A 25877-nucleotide genomic window follows, 5' to 3' on the forward strand; every position below is an offset into this window, starting at 1 on the left:
TCGGTATCCTCATGGCTAACTCCCACTCTCATCTAAAGCCTTGTTCAAATGCTCCTTCTCGTTGAAGCTATCTTAATGACTCAATTCTAAATTGGAATCTTTATTCTCCTCTCCTGCTCTCTTTTCTAGCATCATTGCCATGACCGTCTTGAGAAAGTGCCTCTCGAACGCTCAATTACAGAAGCAAAACTGCCCAAGGGTCCTGGATTTTGCATTCTGAAATTCATCCGTGTTTACAACCGGGCAAAGTGTTCCAGGGTTGCTCCCAGCCAGTGATTGAGTATGGCAGGAATGCTAAAGTTGGCTTGTTCCAGGGAGATATGGCACCACTTTGGTAACTGACTTTGGCTCCAGGACTCTCTGATGGCCTTGCCAAAATCCCTTAGACTGCACTGCAGATTAAACTGTTTTCAGAAGCTTTCTCCACCTCTGTCTTTCACCTGGGTTTCACAAACTGTTCCAGCTCTAGCCTTTTCTCCTTTCTTCCCTCTTTTCTCTCATATATTTATTTCTCCTAATAAAATTTTATATATTTAACCCATTTGGGCATTGTTTCTCAGAGGACTCAGAAAAAAACTTACCTCTTGTTGCATACCACAATATAAACTCCAGGAAAGCAGGAATCATTTTCACTTATGTATCCCAAACATTTAGCACAATGCCTGATAGGCGCTTAATAAATATGGGCAGGATGAATGAATAATAAATGCTTTAAAAATATTAGCAACTATTTGTATCATGAACTAGACAAATGGAATAAACACATGATAATACCAATCAGCTCTCTCAACTTTATTTATTCCTAATATCTCTTTCTTCTCTTTTCCTCTCTCTCCCTCCCTCCCTCCCTCCCTCTCCCTCCCTCCCTCTCCCTCCCTCCCTCCTCTTCTCTTTGCCAGAAAACCATTGGGATTTCCTATAGCAGAAATAAAATTTGAGAGATAATTGATTTTAGGAAAAGATCCAGATTAATAACTGGATGACTTCCCATCTGTTCTGGGCAGCAGATAGGCAATTCTGACTGAGACACTTACCACTACTGCTTTCTTGTCTTTAACTTCAGCCTGGATCTACAGATAAAGAAAATCAAAAATTTTGAAGGTTCGATTTTTTAAAACTTAAATATCCATCCAGTAATAACAAACTGGGCCCACTTCTAGTCAATTCTACCCTCTAGTTCCCCCCAAAATATCTCTTTTGGGGATGTAAAAACACGGATAAACTACTGCTCTGAAGTATGATTCCTGATCTTGGAACTGTTGAATTTAACCTCAGGGTGACCAGTTCAGAATCTGGGCTCTATGACTCAGGAACCCCAAATAACAAAATGGAGAAGTCTTATTTCACTAGAGCCCCTAAGTGTCTCCAGTGAGAGCCACACAGGGTTCTGCCTGAGATTTTCCACCAAATGGAAGTATCTTGGGAATTAGATGGAGGAGAAAGGGGCAGACCCAACTCTTTCTGATGAAGACCAACTTAACCATCAGCCTGTGCCCCGTGTCCTGGGCAGACCTTGAATGGCTGTTGCAAAGCCAGACAACCCAGGTTCCAATCTTGGCTTTGCTATTTACTAACTATGTGGCAAACTACCTCCCTGAACGTATTGCCTCATCCTCAAAATAGGAATAACACACCTATCTCTCAGCAGCTGGCAAGATATAAAGAAAATATAGCTCATTTGCCTATAGAGAATACTCAGTAAATATTAACGATTACCATTACTAACATTAAAAACAAAAAGGAACTTAAGCTATAAGCCCCAAGTTTGGTTTGTCCTTTTAACCTCCTTGGCTATGTGTTGATATGAAGTGCTTGATAGTAACTAAACACATAATAATAGGTAGATGGTAATTAGGGTGTCCTACGTTAAAATTATATTAAAGAGCTGGTCAGGGAAAAAAAACAAAGTCAATTGAAAGCTTCCTGGTCTCTGCTTTGCCCAAGAGTTTCACTGGGCTTCACTGTATTTTTCTAAAGGATGAGGGAATGTCCACAGGGTCCTGGGAGGCAGGCAGTTACAGAATGTCTCATCACACGTTCAAAGGCTCGCTCCTGTCTCTTGCGTAACTGGTGAGGTCAAAATGGGCACCTTCATGAACACTGAGACTGTCATTTCTGAACAAGGTCCAAGAAAAAACTGCATTTCATAGAAATCCACGCCGGGCACCAGCAGAGGCTGGCTCTTGCTGTTTAAACCGCACTGGGCACTCCTGGGAGTGGGAGGAGCGGCTCTTTAATACTGTCACCTTAACACCTTTGAGCTCCAAGACCTACGATGCCAAAGTTTGCCACAACCTGGGGGAGGTGGGAGAGGAGGGCATCCTGCTGTAAACTGACCACTATATGCAGCTCTAAAGTGACTATAGAAGTTTCTATGATGACCTAAAGCCAAGCAGAGAGAGAAAGGCAAACAAATTGCTTGGCACCTCTGCCCAGTCAAGGTGAGGCTCTCTCTTGGTGAGCCCGGAAAGAAATCACAGGTGACCTGACTTCCTACAAACACACACAGTCCCCCACACAAGGGAACAGCTGTGTGTTGCCAGAGCCCAGTCTGATTAAACACTCAGCTGCCCGGCTCCCCCCGGCCACTCCTGGAAACAAATGAATTGGGGAAGGAACAGTTAATAAGAAAATGTGCCTTGCTAACTGCGCACATTACAACAAAGAGCTGGCAGCTCCTGAAGGAAAAGGGCTTGTGCCGCTGCCGTTCAAACTTGTCAGTCAACCCGTGCCAGCAGCCTCAGCGTCTGCCTCCCCGGCTCACCCTCATTACATGTGTCTGTCTGGCCCGATCAGTGCATCTGCACAGAGACGCTCCTGACAACTCGGCAATTTCTCCATTTCTCCCCGGTGCAAAGAGTGGATCTCTTCCTGCTTCTCTTCTGTCACCCCCACTGCTCCTCTCCCCAAGGAGTCTCTTTGATTTATGGTAGCTTTGGACTTCCTTCAGAGGCTGCCTATCCTTGACTTCTAGAATGGAAGAAGCAGAGCTGGTGAAGGGAAGACTCCAGGCCATCACAGTAAGTCTGCATACAGCTATAACTCATTAAGGTGGTTGCTTAAAGGACCAGCACTGGTTGCTGGCTGGCGAACCCTGTCGCTGAGCCCCCGTAGGTAGGAAAACAGATCTGTCAGCCTCTGTGGACTCGGCTCTGCTTCTCTTAACCCTTGTGACCCTCTGCAACTCTTGGGCTTCGGTGCCAGAGTGCAGGGCAAATCTTTCTGCTTTTCTACATTTTAAGCAGCAATCAAACTCTCTTAAGGCAATTTGCTTAACTATCATTCACTTTCTGGGTGCCTTTAAAAATGCAGTTTCTCGCTTTGGATTTCTGTTTGACAGACTTTAGATAAAAAAAAACACATCCCAGGTTGGAAACTTTTTAAGCAATGAACACAGCAAAAGTTCCCAGCTCTTAAAAGGGAAAGAGAAAAAGAAATAAAACAAATGATCTGAAACTTTTTATTTGTAATGTTGTACAATGTTCCAGAAAGCCTAACAATTAAAATAAATGTTGGTATACTTAAGCTAACCGCTGAACAAGAGAAAAGTAGGTAGAAGCATGTATCAGGTTAATTCTCCGAGAATCCGTTTCCAGCACAATCATAAACTGAGTAAGATCCTGATAGAGGAATGCAGTGTGTGCCATGGATTTGGAAAATATTTCTTTAATGCTGGGAAGGAAAATAATGCATTTTTGATGTTTGTTCTGGGAAAAAGTCAAAGTAAGAAATGAGTTACTGTTTTTAAATGATCTAGCCATTTTCTTTTACATATTTTTAAATTTTGAACTTGGCAGTAACCTGGGAATCTGTAACACAATCATTTATTGATAGCTGCAACTTTTAGTACAACTTTTTAAGGGAAAAAACTCTTTAGAAATCAACCCTAATTTCTTGCCTTTTTTTTTGCAACTGAAATGAGCTGTCAGAAGGAAATAAGTACTTTTTTTTTAATCTGATGCTAAATCGGGGTAGGTAGGAGGATATTTTTCTCTGCTCTTAAAATTCTCAGAGCATACCTAATGCTAATTCTAATTTAAATTTTTTTATTAAATGAATACAGTGTCCCAGTTCTACTCATATAATTTACTGAATCCTACCCAGGATTCATTAAGTTAAAACGTTTTCTTAGCCAGTGGTGAGGAACCAGGAGTCGACTGATGGGTTGGCAGTTTTCCATAAGACAATACTTTTTTAAATGTCTAACTTCTACTTTTTATATTTTCCTTTCTTCTGAGAGCCTTGGCCGGGATTGTTGTTTGTCTTGTTTTGTTTTGTTGTTAACCCTGGCCACCCTCTCAGCTGTCCAAGGGACAGGAACTCTGCTCTGCTCTGTTGTTTTTGGCAGGGCCCTTTATATTACAGCTGTTGTCTAAAGGTTACTTGACTAGACTACGTGCGTCGTGTGGTCACAAGCCCCGCATTTTCTAATGCTTCTATCTCCTAATCAGCTAAGTGAAATCATGTGCTCTATGGAAGACACAAGCAGACACTTCTGTATCTTCCTCTTGGAATTGGGGCACACCCTAGTTCAAGCCCTTGCTACCTCCAGCGCACCTCAGAACTCTTACTGAAGCAACACATGTTCCAAAAATTTGCCTGCATACGGTCATCCAGGAAGACGGATTTTTTACCAAGAGCCCAAATATGAATAGAACCATAATACCTTAACAGGAGTCAAGTGGGTAGGCAGGTTCCTGAACACACAGACGTGTGTTTTAGAGATTATGAAAAAATTTAAAAAATAAAAATAAAAACTGCTTTGGGGATTATTCCATATCTCATTAGAAAAAAAATAAGAAAATATCCAAAGTAAGGTCACAAAGTAATTATAGTTGACAAGAAATATACTTGTATAAAAATTATAGGGGAAAAATAGAAAAGATTTATGGGAACAAATTCTCCCTAGCCTACACCTCACCAGACTAAATCCAGTCACATTTGCCACCACCTAGAGGGAAAATGAACAGTGGTGTGTCCATGGAAACAACACATCCACCCCCTCCCTCCTGGACGCCCTGGGAAATGCCAGCCCTCTCCACCCTGGCTCTACCCGGGAAGCCACCTCACTATTCCCTGCCTTCCTGGGAAAATGAGAATGCATAGTATTCGGGGCACTTGCAAGGGTTATTTCATTTTGGAAGTACTAATAATCTTCAGAATCTCTGACCTAGACAAAAACTCAAGGACAAGGTTTTCGTCTTAACTGTTTTCCTATACTGAAATAATTTTCATATATTTCAAGAACAAAATCAGAAGGCAATTGCTCAATGTACCAAGACACAGCAACTCACAGACTATACTTTGGAAGGAAAAAAAAAAAAAGTTCATACTCTAAGATCTGTATGATTTATTTCATTATTATTAAAATGTGTCACTCCAATTCCTGACTAAAATGAAATAATTTTCATGGCTTATTTATTCTACCTGGTTTTGAGTGCCTGAAAAGTCATTATCTTCACTGAAAAAGAATTGAAGAAAATAAACAAAAAAATCTGGCAAAATAAAAAAAGCCTTAATTTGACAGAACCAAATAACAGTCTTCCTCTGGAAAAAAAAAAAAAGTAAACACTTTAAGCAGGTAAAATGTGGATATAGGCTCTCAAATTGAAAATTAAATTACTATGATGGTGCCATTTGTTTCTTGTATCAGTAAATTGAATTTTAGGTCAGTCAGAAGTTTTCTAAAAGATATAAAGACAATAAAGGCAAAATTATGAAAGTACACAGAACAAATACTTAAAAGAAGACACTTCAGAGCCAGGTATAGTGGCACATGTTTGTAATCCCAGTACTTAAAAGTCTGAGACAGAAGGATCACAGGTTTGAAGCCAGCCTCAGCAACTTAGTGAGACCTTGTTTCAAAAGAGAAAATCAAATAGGGCTGGAGGTGTAGCTCAGAGGTAGAATGCCCTGGGTTCAATCCCCAAGACCAAAATAAATAAATTAAAGAAGGCCCTTGAGTTGGAATGAACCAAAAACAAATTCTATTTGAGTACTTACTTTCATGTTCTTCCTTCATGACTGCATCTATGCACCAACTCTTCCTCTACTAAATGAATGGGCAAAGTATCTCTTAACCAAAGAATTCAGTTTTCAACTATAATTTGAAATTAGAGCTGCTTGAAACTGACTGTATATGTTTCTTATCTTAAAAGTCTCTCGAGGCTATTTTCAAGTTGGTACATGCTTTAACAAATAGCTCATTTTTATGCAAAGGGAGAGTTATAGAAGTAGACTAGTTGGTTTGAAATTCCCCTCTAAGGTTACTGGAACTGATGACACCAATATTCCCAGCACATTTTAAAGGAGTGGGATGAAGGACTAAATGCATCAGTGACCAGTGACAAAGTTGTCTCAACAGATTTCTTATGTAGAAGTGAACATGGCCCACACTGAGGATCAGTGAGAAGGCCCACATGGATTTCCTGGGGAACACAGAGCTCTCCTTAGAATGAGTAACATTTCATGTACACCCTTGACATCCTCTCCACAAAGGAACACGTTGTCTTATCTCCCTTCCTTTGGGGATGTTGGAAAACACCGTTCCTAATACGGCGATGCTCAAACTAGCAAACTCCAAGGTCATAAACTTCTAGAGATCATAGATGCAAAAAGAGTTTGAAGGGCGAGCTCACATGAATTCTGAAAGCTGGAATCAATGGCCAAGAACAGAACCAATGGAGGAGAAGACAGGTGATAAGATAGTTGGCATCATCATTCCCATTACAGCTTCACTTTCATGATTAGGAATGTGGCTCTGAACTCATCCTCTTGTGCCTTTGCTCCATTGGTGGTGGTTAAGCACCTACCAGGTGCCAAGCCTTATGCACTTCAAAGAAATAAAGTGAAATAGGAGGATGGGGGTTTCGGGAGTGGAAATGGGAGTGAATTGCAATTTTAAGTGGAGTGGTCAGGGTGGGCTGTGCGAAGAGGGTGGTGCCTGAGCAGAGCCACAAAGCTGCGGAACAGTGGGGATTACAAGAAGCTTCTGCCTAGGGCCGTCTCCATCTGGGAAAGAGCCATAGAAAGTCCTAACACTGGACTTTGAGCAACAGAGCCAGATTTGCCAGCCAAAGCTGCTCATGACGCAAAAGAAAAAAGAAAAGAAAAAAAAAAACCACCTCTCACATTTCCCTGGTTCCATTCCCTATTTTTTTTCCACTCCCAAAGAATATTTTCTTGACTTGTCAATATAGGAATTTAGGAGGCAGTAAGTTATTCACATAAAATAGAAATATCCCCATATGAAGACCCATCTTAAAACAATAGTATCAACACAGATGGGATCTGGTTATTTCTTTCTGCTCCTCGTTCCTGGACTCCACCTCATCTCCCCCTCTTGTCATTATTTGAGGTCTTCTAACTGTCAAGAAGACAGCTTAACCACCCAAAGGCAGAACCTGCCCTGGCGGTGTAAGGACCAGATCAGAATGAAATGTGGCAACATTTGTTCAAAAAGTAAACGACTTGTCCAGATGACAATACCAAAACCTTAAACTAAGAGTAGGGCCCTTTGGAGCATGACATTCGGTGTGAGTTCACAAGTCACACACCCAGGAGGCCCGCCCTGCTTTTAGACTCCAGCCCAGCCATATAGATTTCTCCCTATTCATTCTCCTCACACAAATGAAAGAGTGAAAATGAGCAGTCTAGCCTGGATCTCCACAAAAAGTACAACTTAGACCCTTGTTTCAATCATTGTATTGCTTAGAGTTCTAAGACCTTAAAGTACTAGTGGTTAAAAGAATGCCTAGCACACCATTGTTGGCCAGCATACCTCATAGTTAAGACAAAGTTACAAAAGCAATTTTCAACTTGTTATGCACATTCAAGGACAGTCACAGGGAGATAGCAAATGAAGATGTAGTGACCTCCCAAGTAAAGAAGCCCATGACGGAGTAGTCAAACAATAAAGGCCGTGTACAATTTTCCACAGTGTAGCACAAGATTACATGTTTCCTCCAGAAAGGGAAAGATTCCTTCAAACAAACATACTAGGCTACATTTCTTTGCCAAACATAATAGCCCACCCATCAAGGCAACCAGGTGACGAGGCACAATAATTTTGATAGCTCATTAAGGAAATTGCTTTTTGATAACAGAGGAAGGTTTTTCCAATGTGCTAAAGAATGATAAAGTTACCTTGCTAGATCTTCTACTAAAAAGATCCCCAGGAACTTTCTAGACGTTACTGGATGATCAAAAGAAAAAAACCTACCTCTTTGAAAATAAAAAATTTTAATTTATTTAAATGGCAGTAATATCAATTTATAGAGATACTCTAAAAATTTACTGTCTTAAATTCCTTCACCCAGAACTATGTGGGGTAGATAGCCTTTATTTCTTCCTTTATTTTGGTACTGAAGATTGAGCCCAGGGCCACCTTTAAGCTAGACCTCCAACTTCCCTTTTTTATTATTATTTTGATATAGTGTCTAGCTAGGTTTCTGAGAGTCTCCCCAAATTGCTGAGGCTGACCTCAAACCTGTGATCTTCCTGTCTCGTCCTCCCCAGTACTGGGATTATAGGTGTGCACGACCACACCAAGTTGGGATGTATACTTTCCTAAAACATAATCAAATGAGTTTGAAGGTGAAATCTGGTTACAGTTTTTCATAAACTCTTAAGAACTGAGAGGGTTTGGCCATCTAAGACATGGAACTAGGTTATCCTCTGAAACTCCCAATGAAAATCAAACTGCCATCTGTCCTGAGTGTCAAGTTTTAAGGGTATAACTGCAGCAGTCATTGACACAGGTGTCAGCAGGATTTGACAGCTGTTCCTAATCAACCAGTGCTAACAAACCTAGAATATGACATGCATCTATTAGGATTCTGAGATTACCAAGAATAAAAGCACCCATGCTTGCATAGCACTTAGGTTTTAAGAAATAAAAATTTCTGCCTTCATTATCTCATTCATCCAAGCAGTCTTATTTTCTTTTTTTATTTATTTTTCTTTTCTTGGTACTGGAGATCGAACCCAGGGGCATTCTACCTCCAAGCTACACTCCCAGCCCTATTTTTTAAATATTTGGGTTTTTATTCCTATTTTTTATTTTTTATTTATTCTATTTTTTATCGATGCATTGTAGTCATACATCTTAATGAGGTACAAGATGGTAGGGACGTACATGCACACATCACTTATTTAGCCCTTCCCCAATTCCCTCCCTCTTCCTTCCTTCTCATGTTTGGCTTAGCAATTGACTTTGATATGTTTATGAATGGACCTCATGTACATTAGGGAATTTCCCTCTTCCCCCTCCCATCACCCTCAGTTATTTCACCTATTTTGCTCATCTAGGGTTTCTTTGTCTAGAGTTCTTCTTATGACCCTTTTTCTCCCTAGCTTCTACATATTAAGGAGAGCATCCAATTTTTTACTTTTTTGTGACTGACTAATCTCATTAATGTAATGTTTTCCAGTTCCATCCATTTCCCTGCGAATGATGTAATTTTGTACTTCTTTATGGCTGAGTAAAATTCCATTGTATACATATCCCATAGTTTTGTAATCCATTCAACCACCGGCTGGTTCCATAGTTTGGCAATGGTGAATTGTGCAGCTATGAACATAGATACGCATGCATTAGTTTGGTAGTTTGGTTTCCATTTTGGGGGGTAGATACCCAGAAGTGGTATTGCTGGATCATATGGTAGGTTCATTTCCATTATTTTGAGGATCCTCCATACTATTTTCCAAAGTGGTTACACTAATTTGCAATTCCACCAACAATGTATGTATGTATGTATGTAGTTTTATTTTGAAACAGAGTATTGCTAGGTTGCTAAGAGCCTAAATTGCTGAGGTTGGCTGCAAACCTATGATCTTCCTGTCTCATCCTCCCAAGTACTGGGATTATAGACATACACCATCACATCTGGCTCCTCTTCTTAAACCTGGATATCATTGCATTTTTCACAGTTTCAACAATGAACTCAACACTAGTCAGGACACCCAAAAAAAGACTATATGAACGACTGCATGAATGAATGAACAAATACAAACAGGTTGAAAAGAGGAAAAACTAACGATTGTCTGGCCTGCTCGCCAGGTTTTTTTTTTTCCCACCAAAAACCATGCCAAGCTTACTATCCCTCCTCATTAATTCAGGGGTATGTGCTTGTTGTTTATTCTTGTTTTGCTTTGTCACTATTCATTAGAATAAACAAGAAAAGAGACAAAAGAATACAAGAGTAGAACACGGATGGGTTCCAGTGGGAGATCTGTTAGAACATACTGTAAGGCTGGAAAGAAGACTAAAATTACAGAATGAGGTTTAGAAACTTTGTGCTTTCTTTTTCTTTTCTCATTTATTGGCACATTATGCTGAGACAATAGTGGAATCACTTCAGTCATTCAGTGTTCGCATATATGTACATGTATGTACACGTAGATTTGTGTTTATATGCATTTATATATTTATGTACATGCAGGTATATGTACATATATCTGATTTGGATCATACCCAAATATGACTATGCCCAATTCCCATAGCTACTTAAGAATTAGAGTATTTCAAAACTAGATGAAGAAATAATCAAAGGACAAAGAAAATCTGAAGAGGTTTTTCTGTCTTCATTCCCACCCTCTGCACTTCATGCTCAGGAGCTATGGACTCAACTCCTCTGAGAACACCTCCCACACCTGGTGGATCAGTGCTCTACTCCAAGTGAGAACAGCTTTCTGGGTTAAGAGTTATGACATCCAAGTGATGTATGCATGTATGAATAATTAACAACGAAAATTAAAAAATAAAATCCCCTCACCCTCCTCCTCCTCCTCAAAAAAAGGGTTCTGGCATGATGTACTGGAATCCAGTTTCTTTATCTTCCCCTCAACTGTCATGACTCCAGCCACTGAAGCTCTTTAGCTTCATTTTCCAGCCTTTGATCATTCATCAATTCAGAGGCTCATTCTAGACACTCTCTACAATGTCAGTGTCATTGTCAAAAAGATGGAGCTGCATGGAGTGGGATTCTCACTGGCTCAGCGCCCCTTGATGCTGTAGCATTCCTTATTTGGGAAATTGCATTTCTACTGACATGTTTGGCAAGCAACAGGATGTACACGAGAATCATTACTTATGCAGCTATAGTAAATGAGATTCAATACAAGTTCTATCATTGGACCAACCTTATAACTCAAAAAAGTTAATAAGTATTCTTCCTTAGATGCAGTGTCTCTAAAGTTTTTTTCTATTTTTAGTTTATTTATTGTTGTAACATTTTATTTTTTTAACTTTTTATTGATGCATTGTAGACATATATCTTAATGGAGTACAAGATGGTGGAGACATACATGCACACATCACCGAATTAGCCCTTACCCAATGCCCATCCTGTTCCCTCCCATTCCTCCTTCCCATGCTTGGCTTAGTAATTGACTTTGATATGCTTGTTTAAGTACTTTATGTGCTTTAGAGAGTTTCCCTCTTCCCCTCTCCCATCCCCTCAGTTAAGTCACCTTATTTGCTCCTCTATAGAATAGTCTCTTTATTTTTGAAACAGGATCTCACTGAGTTGCAAAGGGCCATGCTAAGTAGCTGAGGTTGTCTAAGAACCACAATCTTCCTGTCTCTGGTTCCCGAATGCTGGGATTACAAGCATGCGCCACCACACCCAGCACTTTCAATACTTATAAAAATATCATAAATATAATTTAAAGGCAAATAAGAAAAATATTTATATCTAACATGGAAAACAAAAGGCTGCTATCCCCAATTTAAAGAACTCTTATAAATTAATAAGTAAATAAGTAAATAACTAGTGAGCTCACATAAAAATAAACTGACATCACAAAAATGCAATTTTTAAAAAATCATTAATATAGTTAGCTAAGGAAATTATAAATAATATTGGATTACATCAAGCTCAGAAATCTCACTAAAATATCAATGAGACACTGTGTTTTGTCCTTTTCAAGTCCTAAAGTATTTTTACCCGTATTATTCATAATTAGTAAGGGTGAGATGGTAGGCTCTGTTTTGTGGTAATCAAGACATTTTTACAAGAGCAATAAGCAGCTCTTCATTAGAGTGTTTTAGCAATCTGTACCAAGACTTTTTAAATTATCTCTCCCCCTTAACTCAGTAACTAACTTCTAGAAACCTAGGGAAAAGTGGCCCAAAATCTACATGCAAGGAACTTCATCACACAATTTCTTGCAATAGCAAAAATTCAAAACAACCTAAAAGAACAAAGAGGGAATGTTTAAGAAAATGTTAATATATTGAATTAAGTTTAATGTTTTTATTTTAATAAAATATAGCCACATAGGAAATGCTCGTGGCATACGTGTTAACTGAAAATGGTGGAACAGAGCTGCTTGCTGGGGCCCCCTTGCGTGGTCTGTGCATGCTGTGTTTGTGCAAATGTGTATCTGTGGTCTGTGTGTAATTAAAAAATGACAAATAAAATACACCTCATTGTTGACAGCACTTTACGCTAAAGTAGTCAAAGTTTGAGCAATTTTTATATTTTTCTTTTAAATTGTCCAGATTTTCCAAATAGTTTACAATTAATATTCTGCAAAGCTTCAGGGTTAATACCTATTAATAATAAAAGTGGTCATTAACTTGAGTCTGTCCTCCTTATTAGCAAAGATATTATCAAATTCTCCCTTGGTTATCTTTTATTGCATTGGTTGCCATACCTGGCTGATGTTAAAGTCGCTTGAATCAGTTTGTAGCAAACTTCCAGCCTACTCCCATTTCACCCTTGAAATTCTGTTTTGGGGGATTTTGTGTGTGTGTGTGTGTGTGTGTGTGTGTGTGTGTGTGTGTGGTGCTGGGGATGTAACCCAGGGGCATTCTATCTCTGAGCTAAACCCCCAGCCCTATTTTTTTATTCTTTATTTGGAAACAGGGTCTCGCTGAGTTGCAAAGGGTCTCACTAAGTAGCTGAGGCTGTCCGGGAACAGTGATGGTCCTGTCTCAGCCTCCCGAATGCTGGGAATTACAAGTGTGTGCCACCACGCCCAGCTTCATCCTTGAAAATCTGATTCAAAAAGTTCTCTTGACATTTATGTTTATATGTTTGTTAGGGTTAGTTTTAGTTTTCTGTCTTTTTAGAGAGCATTGGTTCAAGAAAAAATAAATGTTACCTTTAAATAAATAGTATTTTCTGTTCACATTTCACACAGGTTTACAGCCGACCTCAGCTACTTAGTGAGGCTCTCAGCAACTTAGTGAGACCCTGTTTCCAAATAAAATATAAAATGATAAAAACAAAAAGCCACTTGGAAACCAAGATATATTGCTACCCCATGATCTAGTTATCTCTGTTCCATGGTTTCTTCACGTACATGATGGTACTAAGCATGGTCCCAACATCTACATCACAGAGATCTGGAAAAGAGTAATGATACAGTTACATGCTTAAGTAGTTCCTGATACACTCAAAGTTTTCAATCAGTGTTAGCCATTATTACAAACCCCAACTCCAGATCTTGAAATACTTTTAAGACACAAGTAAAAAGTGAGTTTCACATCTTTCTGTTTGTTTGTCTGTTTGTTTATTTGTTTGTTTTGTTTTGTTGGTACTGGGAATAGAACCCAGAAGCCTCAAGCATACTAGGCAAGTGTTATGCCCCCGGCCCTAAATCTTTATTTATTTCTAATAATCAAACCCTACCTCTTAGATATGCTTGTCCAAGCACAGCATTCCTTGTCTAAATACAATTAATTCTACAACTTTTCCAGAGATTAACCAATAAATCCTACCAGTCTTAAAATATTCATAATTCAAATGAATTTTCCTTTTTCAAAAATTGGAACATTGGCCACTTTCAGTCCTCTGATTTCTTTTTCCTTCATCCAAGATTCCAAGGAGAATGCACAACAATATTTCTTCTATGTCTATAAATTTTTCTTCTTCCAGAAATGAAGTTCAGGAGAGACAAAAGCCTTGATCAGCTCTGACTTAGAGGATCCATTTCCTCTTGGGTGTTTATTTCCCTTTAAGTGTGTTCATTCTACCTTTCCCAGAATCAAGACTATTCTCTTTCATCAAATATATGAAAACAAAACAAGTATGGTGGTGCAGGCAGACCTGTAATCCCAGTACTTGGGAGGCTGAGACAGGAGAATCCCAGGTTCATGGCCAGCCTCAACAACTTAGCAAGGCCCTCCACAACTTAGTGAGACCCTGTTTCAAAAATGAAAAATAAAAAATATAATATTGCTGGGAGTGTAATGCAGAGATGGAATGCCCCTGGGTTCAGTCCCCAGCACCATAAAAGGGGAGGGGGTACAAAATAAGAATGGCGTAGTTTTATTGATTCACCTTGTTTTGATATGTTACACTATATATCATATCTCAGTGACAGTAGCTTTTATCTTTTTGCTCTGTTCAACATACGTGCTTTGGTGACTTCAGTGTTTTTCATGTACTTCACAGCTTTGCGTCACACTGGATGTTTACCTTAGTTACACTATTAAAAACAGGTGCCACCCTTTTATCTCTATTCTTGGTTGTGTGAGGTCATTGGGAAGGTCCCAGTTAGACATTAAACTATTTGTTTCAGGCTTTTCTATGGCATCTTTCTTTTCTTCTTATCTGAGATTATTGTATATTCGTGGTTTTATTTTTAAATTGCCCGTGCCTTATCTTTCCTCTATAAATGTTTGCTTCGTTTTTCAAGAATTTTTAAAAATCTACTTTCATTTGAAACTAGTAAACTAACTACACCTCAAGTTCATTTCTAGGAATGTCATGTTAGCACATCTCTTTCCTTTAGGGTCATCATTATTAACACATCCTCAGCCAGCTTGGCCTTATTGGTAATATTTAAATTAAAATAAGCCTCTTCTACTATTGCCCTTTTCAGACCCCAAGCAATGAAAATATCAGCAAAGCTAGTCATTAAATTATAAGATACTCAGTTTCTTACAGATTGAACCTGAACATATGTGACCAACTGAATTCTTCCACCGCTGTTTGAAGTTATTCTTTCTTTTTCTAGTCAGGTAAAATAGCAAGATCCTTCTGTTTTTCTTTGCTTTTATCTAAATTTACCCCAAAAGCCATGCTTTTCCCTTTTTTTGGAGATAATATGAAGAAGTAAAAAGAGACCAGGACTGGAAACTAAGAAAGTCTGCTGAGTCTTGGCTTTGATACTAAAAACCTTATTAGCAGACACTTTACCTCTCAATACCTTTCAACTCTTACATGTAAAGTATTTGGACCACATGAACACCGACTCTCCGACAACTGCAGTATCAGGACACAGTGATTCTTCTGACTTTTTGTTCCTTGTAATCTGTTTGCAAGATAACACATGACTTTCCCTTGCTGCTTTCAGTCCTGTGGCCCAATTAAATAATTTCTGAGTGACCCCAAAACAAGCTTCCATGTGGGCTCCCTTCCTCCTCTATTCCTTATATGAAGTGTGTCTTAGAAGAGAAGGATCACTGTTCGCGAACAGCCTCAGCTACTTAGTGAGGCCTTGGCAACTCAGTGAGACCTTGTTTCAAAATAAAGAATAAAAAATAGGCTGGGGTATAGCTCAGAGGTAGAATGTCCCTGGGTTCCATCCCTATACTGCAAAAAAAGGAGGGGGGGGAGGAAGAGACGGGGGAGGAGGAGGAGGAGATGGGGGAGGAGGAGGAGGAGATGGGGGAGGAGGAGGAGGAGACCTGCTAGTCATGTGTGGTGGCACGTGCCTGTGATTCCAGTACTTGAGAGGCTGAGACAACTGGAGAGACAAATCAAAGACCAGCATCAACAGTTTAGTAAGACACTCAGCAACTTAGCAAGATCTTCTTTCACAATAAAAAATAAGAAGGGCTAGGGGTATAGCTTGGAAGCAGAATGCCCCAGGTTCAATCGTTCAATCTCCAGATATATAGATATAGATATAGATATAGATATAGATATATAATCTCCTTAGTGCTCCTCCATCATAACGTTCAGGCCATGACGCTGTGCTCCACTCCTTCCAGCCCCTGCCCCCACACCTCCACACTCCAACCCCTCACTCTCTCTACCTAACAGCTCATCGTGTCTGTCTGCTGATATCTCTGCCAGGTCACCTGGAGGACACCTCACACTTGCTCTGAATCCATCATCTTTCGTCCCAAACTCTCTCTTCCTTTTTCTGCGTTTCCTAGGAGTGATTCTGCCTTCTTGTCAGTTGCTAGGCACGGCCACCTGTGCTCCATAGAAACTGCTCCTCTCCTGCAGCCACGGGTCATCAGTTGCTGAGGCCTGACAATCTAACTCCCTGCTCTCTGGGACAGCCATGGCCTCAGCCCCGGCTGTCCAGGCTCCGGTGGCCCTGATAGGGCTGCAGTAGCCTAACTGGCTACCCTTGGAGTTCTCAACTATGGGAAGAGGCTACATTAAATTCCTTAAAGCATGGTTGTAGCTTTTTCTTTCTTTTCTCCCTAAACACCTTTCATTGCTCCTCCCTACCTCAATACATGAATAAGTTCCAGGCCCTTGTTGTGTGGTTCAGTATTCTCTATTGAGAATCTATCCTTCTCCTGTTATTCTTAGTTGACTCCCTGCTACTCCAACTTAGATTATAGACTTGCTGTCCCAGATAATGTCCAGGTCTTTGCCCACACGGAGTCCATGGTTCAAATGCCCTTTCTCCTCCCTGTTTCTGAGCCCCAGCAACTACCCAGCGTGCCCACTCTGGGGGCAGTCCAACGCCTCTCCTGACCACGTCAGCTAGAGCCCACCTCTCTGTCTCCCTCAGCCTTTGCTGCCCCTTCCTCACTCCTTGATCATGACAAGCATCACGATATTTCTCAGACATAGAGTTACTCACACAAGTGACTTTCCTTCATTATGAGAACTTGAGCTTCTTGGAGAAAGATTTTATTTCTGAAGAGAGAAAGAGAGAGAGAGAGAGAGAGAGAGAGAGAGAGAGAGAGAGAGAGAGAGAGAGAGATGAGAGAAGAGAGAGAGTGTGTGTGTTATTGAGGTTTGAACCCAGGGGCGTTCTACCTCACAGCCACACTCCTAGCCCTTTTAGTTTGTTAGTAAGAGTCTCTCTACTTTCTGAGGATTTGAACATTGCAAAACTTAATGTCACCTTGGATATAGATTCATAGCTAAATTCCCAAATATTAGATAAATTAGTAACTAAGTAGCTCAGGATAAATCCTGTCTTCTTCACAGAAGCAGGCATGTTTAAATATTAGCTAATTCTTAACTGGGTGTGGTGACACACACTTGTAATCCCAGCATCTGGGAGGCTGAGACAGGAGGATCATGGTTTGCAGACAGCTTCAGCTACTTAGTGAGGCCCTTTGCAACTCAGTGAGACCCTGTTTCAGGATAAACAGAATTTTTAAAATAGGACTGGGTGTAGCTTAGAGATAGAATGCCCCTGGGTTCCATCCCCAATGCAACAAAAATATAAATAAATAAATAATAAATAAATAAATATTAGCTAATCCTTAATTGATAATATCTTCAAAAATACATTCTTAAGTATTGTGTTTATTTTTATGAATTATGTGATTGTGATGACATCTTTGGATCATAGATGCTGATAGTAACTTTATGGTTATACACAGTGAATAAATTAATTTTCAAAATAAAAGGAAGCCTTTCACAGATTTGAAACTTGTGGGTATCAGTTGCTAAAGTCAGAAACCAAAACCTAGGCAATTGCTCTTTGGTAATTAAGCACTGAAGAAGTAAGCAAAATATATAAGTTATTCAGAAGATTTGAATTAATAAATGTCTGACATACCAGATCACAATAACTATGAAGTGCTTCAGATTCTGGGGAAATTTGGGGAAGCAGATAATATTTCACACCTAGTTGTTTCATGCTAATTTGAGAAGGAATTAGCTGACTTTGGTCATTTCCAGTTCACTAGCAATAGAACTAGATATAGAACTTGAGCTTGACATAGTTTATTCTCCCACATGGAAACCAAATTATTACCATATTATTTTTCAGTGATCTTATAGATTCCTATCAAATTTGGAAAATCTTACTGCTGATGAATAGCTCATGGAGAAAAAGTACTCCCTGGCAAAATAGGATCATGTCTATAATATTACAAGATTACCTCTCCACCTACCTAGACTGATAGGAAACCGGCATCATATTACCTCTGAGTGACAAAACACTGGTATTCCTTAGCAACCCTTACATAAGCCTGGTGTTGCCAAAACACTGCAGAGGCCCTGCCCTTTACCCACGGCTTCCATACCTGATTAATAACCCAGAGATGAAACCAGCCCAAACTGGCAGCCAGCTGCGGGGTGGGGGGGTATTGCTGGGGTCAGTGGTCACTGCTCCCCACACACACAGCTCTCTTTTCACAGGGCTATTCAAGGAGAAGGAAGATAGTTACAGCATCTCATCTAGGGAACTAAAAATGCTCCCCTTTTTAATAAGAGGTCCCACTTGTTGCTCTCCATCCTCCAGGCCTCACTATCCTTTTGATAGTGAAAGTTGTGAACAGCTTAACTAACTTCCCACTCAGGGACACAATAGAGTGGTCTCAAATCACCTGACTTCCAATCCTGGCTCTGCCATTTATTAGTTCTGAAAACTTGGATGAGTTTTCTGTACCAAATGAGTTTTCAGTGTGTGTGTGTGTGTGTGTGTGTGTGTGTGTGTGTGTGTGTGTATTTGTGGTTCTGGGGGGTTAACGCAGATATAGTCTACTTCAGAGCTGTGCCCAAACCTTAGTTTATTTTATTTATATCTCGCTATATTGATACGAGCCCCACTGAGTTGCTGAGGCTGGCTTTGAACCCGTGATCCTCTATCTCAGCATCCCAAGTACTGGGATTACAGGCATGTGCTACCATGCCCAGATTTATTTCCTCTTTTCTAAAATGAAAAATACTCTCTTTGTTATTAGAACCATTAAGAAAAATGGTGCCTGCGAAATACCGAAGTTTGGCATAATAAATTTCAAAGCCTACTCCTATATGCTCAAAAACAGCCTCTTGTGGAGAATCAGGTCATAGAGGTTTGGAGAGTTTTTGTGACTAAAGACTAGAATTTATCCAAAAGAAAGAAGTGATTCTAAAGATCCATGCTTGTTGCCTAGCTATTTTTTCCTAAAAGAACTGCTTATAAAATTTAAAAACTAATGCTGATTAAGTTATATATTCCTCCCACACACAAAGAGAAATATAACATATAGTTGTAGGACAATGTGCTTATTGTTTTCTTCAACAAATGTCCCTAAACTTATACATCAAAAAAAGAGTATTTAATCTTCAAAGGAATCACATCAGGAAGCCACGCACTTATTTCGATAATGCTGCCAAATATTTTTGGAACTCTTCCTTGTAAATTACCTCCTGAGCCTGGTTCAAATTCTTTGAGATGTCTTCATTGGCAACAAGCTTTGCTCCTTTGGGAGTTTTCCATTTTGAAAGCAGAGTTAAAATCAACTCTTATAAATAAGATGGAGGATAATATGGCCTCAGATCAAAACGGAGGAAGTAAGGAATTTTGTACATGGCTCCTCAAATACCTGGATGCTAGACAGGGAATCTCTAAAATGTTTTAGACCGATGGAAACTATCAGATTCACTCTGTGGCTTCTGAGGAAATAACAGGTTATATGCATATTTATGCAAGTTTATTAAACAAATCCTTCTGAACCAGGATGTGTCAAGCACGTATATTGGCTTCAACAGATATTGGCTCATCTACTGTTTGTATCTTATGAGGTAAATACTATTTCCTAATTTCACAGATGAGGTCATTGAAGCACAGGCAAGTTAGAATTTTGTCTAAGGACACAGAACTAATTAATGGAGGTGCCAGAAACCAAACCCAGACTGACTGCTTAGCATATATACTGTATTTTCTAGAAAGGACAGTATCTTGATGATTAATCTTTCTGTTATCATGGGATCTTTTTCTTGGAGTAATATAACTTACATTTGGTAAAAGATATTACATTTTTTGGGGGGCGGGTCTGGGGATGGAACCCAGGGGCATTCGACCTCCGAACTACACCTCCTGCCCTATTTTTTATTATTTATTTTGAAACCGGGTCTCACTGAGTTGCAGAGGACCTCACTAAGTAGCTGAGGCTATCTGCGAACCGCGATCCTCCAGGTCTGAGCCTCCCAAATGCTGGGATTGCAAGCATGTACCACCACACCTGGCTACATCTTTTCATATTTACTTTGTTGGGTTTTGGGGGGATTTTTTTTTGTGTGTGTGTGTGTGTGTGTGTTATAGGGATTGAATCCAGGAGGGTTCTACTTCCGAACTACACCCCCAACCCTTTTTTTTCTTTTCTTTTTTTAAACAGTTGCTGAGGTCCTCGCTAGGTTGCTGAGGCTAGTCTTGAACCTACGATCCTATCTCAGCCTCCCATATACATGGGATTATAGGTGTGCACCACCACGCCCAGTTCCCATGATATATATATATATAAATATATATATAAATATATATATATAAAAGATATATATTATATATATTATATATAATATATTATATTATATTATATATTATATATATTTATATATAATATATATTTATATATTATATATTATATAATATATATAATATATTATATATATAATATATATAAATATATAATATATTATATATGATATATTATATTATATTATAATATATTATATATATTACATATATTATATATATTATATATATTATATACATAAATATATATATATTTTTTTTTACCTCAGCTAATGTCTAAAAGCACTATCTGAACTCCTCTTCTTTATTGTCCCATAGCAAATTACCCGAGGAGGAAGTGAACCCGCTTTCCAGCTCCCTAGCTGTCAGGACCCAGAGGCTCTTCTGTTTTTCTACTTGTGCAGACCTTTCACCCAGCACCTTCTCAACTTTGTGCAATGTCTCCTCATGCCTGTTTCAAAACTCTTTCATTGAAATTAACCACTCAGCACATCAATCTCATAGAAAGGAAAGAAACAAAGAGAGGGTAGGAAAGGAAAGAGATTGAAATATTTCCAAGTTCTCTTAGATAAAAACACCTTTTCACATTATTTTCCATATGCAAAATACTTTCCCTCTCTCCCTTTTCTCTCCTCTTCTTTGAAATCTGAGTTTCCAAAGCAGTGTCATATCAATGCCAAGGACTTACTGCTGACCAATCATTCAAATAATGACAGTCCCAAAACACATATAAGCAAATTTTTTAATTAATTATGTGAAACTTTTTATTTCAGGATAAGAGAAAAATACAAGAAGAAATCTCACAGAAACGTCTAAAAATAGAGGAAGAAAAACTAAAACACCAGCATTTGAAGGTAACATATGACTTTAATTTTATTTCAATTATTTTGTATTCATATGTCCTTAATGGCACTCAAATTTCAATAGGAAAGATGCTTCAGGATAATTTCCCACATAGTCCAGTAATATTCTAATGACCAAAGAAGAACCCAATGAGCTATATTTGCATGAGAGTTATACCTCCTGGCAAACATGTGGAAAGTTGAAAACATGGTTTCATTACTTGTATCCTTTGGTGCTGAATTTCCTAATTTTTCTCAGTAACCTTGAGAATTCAGCCTTGAAAATTTGGCCCTGGCACAGCCTTACTTAACATCCCTAGGGAGCAGATCCAGCTAGGAAGTTCCTTTTGAAATGGATGAAAGGCCAGCCATTCCCCAGGGGTTGCAGAGCAGACAGCGTCTAGCCTGGTCAAGGATGCTTGTATTTAAAAGCTCAGTGCAATGAATCCAATGTTGTTTGAGTATGGTTCGGGTTTCTGTTTTCTTTTCTTTTGACAGAACATGAGATCATAACCATAAATAAGTCTCCATTTTTAAAATCAGACTTTACATCTTCCACTGGGTGTGGTCATTCAGTAATTAAAGCACATTGAGTTTCAACATCTTATTACGTAGCTTAGACACAGGATACAAGCAAATGACAAACAGGAGCTCCTTGTGAACAGGCCCAAGCAGGAAACTGTACTTATCTGGGAAGGCTGCTGTCAATAGATTGAATGAATCCCCTCAACGAAACAATGCTGCCCGCTCTTGGGATCTCCAAACTTCAGTCATACTTGCCAAATTCTGCTAAATCCATTTTTCTAATGAAACAAGTAACCACCTCTAAAAAAGGAACATAATTCAGGATTCCAGCTGGCCTTGGTTCTCTGGACTCTGGGCTTTTTTGCTCCTATGGCAGTTGACATTTCTGTCATTTGGCGGATAGTTACAGATCACAGTTAATTCCTATCCTTCAGATATGTCACATGGAATGTATGTAGACACATTCAAGAGATGGAGTGTGTGTGCCCAGAAGACCACTGAAATAAAAACAAATTTTACCAAGTATTTCAGTGCAATTTCTAGTAAATGAGTCAAATCCATAATAATGTTTCAAATAGATCATTCCTAACTCCATACACATGTGCGCCCGCCCTCTCTCTCTCTCTCTCTCTCTCTCTCTCTCACACACACACACACACACACACACACACACACACACACACACAATTTACACACAGTCTGAATCTGCAGTGAACAACTTCTTGCTTCTGAGTAAACTGATAAGCGTACTGGCACTTAGCAACTGTGATGCTTGCAGAAGGGGTAGCTGAATAACAGCAGAGCTCAAACTAGAAGGAAGGCTTAAATATCCTCTCCATTCATGTTAGGAAGTGAGGTTCTCATAGGAAAAGCCCGACCCACTGAAAGGTGCACTTCTGAGATGGCACTTGATTTCAGTACTTGCCAAAAACAGTCCAGAAGGTAACACAAGATCTTCCCTATTGGTTTCCTTTCTGGAACCAAGAGACCTTTTCTAATCTAATCCAATCAAAACATTTGGCATACTTTGGACTGCTCTGCACAGTTGTACAGATTGTGTAATGCACAAGTACAAATGGGGGTGCTGAAATCCTGCCCACACTTCCTTGCCAACTGTGCACTCTGGCCCAGAGCTGCTGGTGCCTGAAGCAAGAGCTTTTCCTTTTTCTTTTCTTTTTTTTTTTTTATGTGTGTGTGTGTGTGCGTGTGTGTGTATAGAACACAAAGGTTCTAGCCATTTTCCAAGCTGTGTGCTGATCCAAAGAAATGGAGGTGATGGGAAGGATAAAATGTCACTTTTTCATAATTTGAGAAATTAAAGATTAAATAAAGATTAAATAAGTTAGTTAAATTATAGTGTTTTAAATTAAGCTATAAGCCAGGTGTGGTGGCACACGCTTGTAATCCCAGCATTCGGGAGGCTGAGACTAGAGGATCATGGTTCGTGGACAGCCTTGGCTACTTGGTGAGGCCCTGCAAAAGTTAGTGAGACCCTGTTTCAAAATAAAGAATAAAAAATAGAGCAGAGGGTATAGCTCAGAGGTAGAATGCCCAAGGGTTCCATCCCCAGACCCGCAAATAAAATTAATAAATAAAAAATAAATTAAGCTATAAGAATTCTTGAATCTGAGTTGGTCAAAGATAAGGAAAATTTTTTTTTTTTTTTTTGGGTGGTACTGGGGGTGGAACCCAGAGGCTTTCTACCTCCGGGCTATACTCCCAGACCTATTTTGTTTTATATTTTATTTGGAAACAGGGTATCACTAAGTTGCTGAGAGCCTCACTAAGTTACTGAGGCTGGCTGCGAACCTGTGTGATCCTCCTGTCTCAGCCTCCCAAGCGCAGGGATTACAAGTGTGCACCACCACGCCCAGCTTAAAGATGAGGAATTTAAGCTGAGTCTTAATTGATAAATAAAATGGTTGGGGTGTGCCTTGCACCTTTCAGCAAATAAACACTTACTAAATAACTATTATATACAAGGTAGTAAGTTGGGCAGTAGATATATAAAATAAATAAAATTTGGCCTATACCCTAAAAAGAGAGATGTCACATAAACTCCTAACTCACACTTATGCCGGCTGAGCATTGCTTGAGAGGTACAAATGCAAAGAAAACAAGGAAGGAAAAGTAGCTATTTAAACGAAGAGCTTTCTTCTGAGTTTACAGAAATAGTTATCTACACCAAACAGCCACCAGGTGTAATTTCAAAATAGGGTTCAAAAATGTGCCAGAGTGTTTTAAAAACTAATTCTCCAATACGTTCGCTAAGTCGAGTGCTCTGTTGGCCTCGACAGTTACTGACCTGTCTCTGATTTTCTTCTTCATCCCCTTGTCCTGGTTCCCATGATCATTCTCACCACTTCCCTGACTGCGAACCATTTCAATACGTGTCAATGACACACTTTGAACAACATAAGCATAAACATTTGCAAAGTAATCCTCCGGCACCATTATACACACATTTCAAAATAGTTGTAGGAACTCAGCTTTAGCTCCTGGACCTGATGATCACACCCAGGACCTGCTCGCAAGGCAATTTCCAGGGACGTTCCCATTCCCTATTCACACAGCTCTGAGCTCAGTGGGCTCTGGGCCCTCTTGCCTGGACTAAAATTCTCATCACAACCTCACATCACCAAGAAACCCAAAATACACTTAATCTAGGTGTTTGTTGTTGGGTTTTTTTGTTTTTTTTTTTTTTTCCTGTAAATCCATTCAATTCATGGTCAGGAAAACCCAGCTTCTTCCAAAAACTTACTGACATCGCTGGGCAGAATCTAGAAGCGCTGCAGGAGAACCTTTCTCTGGAAAACTGCTGAAGATTTGGTATAACCTACAGGTCACTTCTATTTTCATTTTGTTCATGTGGCTTTTAATTCTCAACTTTACTGTTGTGAATATAATAGATTTTATTATATCCACTAGCCTCAAATACTAAATACAAATCTAAACTGTGGCATAAAAGCAAAATAACTGTATCCTGAGTACTATAATATATAATTATACCAGATCATTTTATTGCACATCCAAATTGTATATTTTATATTTAAATTCCAAGAGTTATCTGCCGAAGGTAAATGACAATTTATGGATATGGACAAAGTTTTGTAAGACCAAAATTAAAATAATTTTTATTTTTTTATACTGTGGGTTGAACTTAGGGGCATTCTACTTCAGAGCCACATCCCTAGCCCTTTTTATTTTTTTGTTTTATTTTATTTTATTTGGGGATGGAGCCCAGGGGCATTCTACTTCCAAGATACACCCCCAGCCCTATTTTTTACTCTTCATTTAGAAACAGGGTCTCACTGAGTTGCAAAGGGTCTCACTAAGTAGCTGAGGCTTTCCACAAACTGTGATCCTCCTGTCTCAGCTTCTCAAATGCTGGGATTACAAGCATACATCAACGCACCTGTCCCCCCCAGCTTTTATCAATTTTTATTTTGATACAGGATCTCATGTTGCTGAGGGCTTCGTTCAGTTGCTGAGGCTGGCCTTAAACCTGTGATCCCCCTCTTTCAGCCTCCAAAATACTAGAATTACAGGCATGTACCACCTGTACTTAGCTAAAATTAAAACAATTCTCATTCTTAACCAGACTAAGAACCAGAATGTAGCCCAAAGTTAACCTTATCATATCACAACATCATTCTCTGTACTCTGTGATTAAGCATCATAAGACCATTCCATTCTAGTGTTTCTTAGGGAGATAAGCATGCAGTTGACTACAACCATCCTTATAGATGGTTTGTAAGGATTATAATTAATTTAATAGGGATCATCTAGCTTCCTTATCATACACTAGCTATCTCAAATTTCTACCAGTAAAGTAAATTAAAATCAAGGTAAGTTCTTAAAATGTTGGTATATTAAAAAAAATAAAGGAAAATTTCATTCTCTCCTCACTATTACAGGCCTTGAGAATCTGCAGCGAATGAGCGAAATATTTTGTATTAATTTATAGAGATTAGATACATATGATAGCCCTTTTCTTCAGGAAGAGGGAGAAAAACTCAAACTCCTTGAAAATAGTATAACCACACATCATATAGTTTCTCCTTGATATGTAGACTGGATGCTAGCTAAAGCCCCTCCAAAACTTACAGGTCT

General features: G+C 39.1%; 1 protein-coding gene across 1 annotated transcript in view; it reads left to right on the plus strand.

Moving 5' to 3' along the window:
• Positions 1-2966: 2966 nt before the first annotated feature.
• Positions 2967-25877, plus strand: part of PALMD (palmdelphin) — a gene marked incomplete at its 3' end in the record, with an annotated part of 55135 nt that continues 32224 nt past the window's right edge. The window contains exons 1-2 of the mRNA XM_080693106.1: positions 2967-3020; positions 21171-21251. Coding sequence (XP_080549232.1) covers positions 2976-3020; positions 21171-21251 — 126 coding nt within the window. The 5' untranslated portion in view covers positions 2967-2975. The remainder of the gene's footprint in view (positions 3021-21170; positions 21252-25877) is intronic.

This window comes from Muscardinus avellanarius, assembly GCF_963383645.1.
Source record: "Muscardinus avellanarius genome assembly, chromosome: 3".
Classification (NCBI taxonomy): Eukaryota; Metazoa; Chordata; class Mammalia; order Rodentia; family Gliridae; genus Muscardinus; species Muscardinus avellanarius.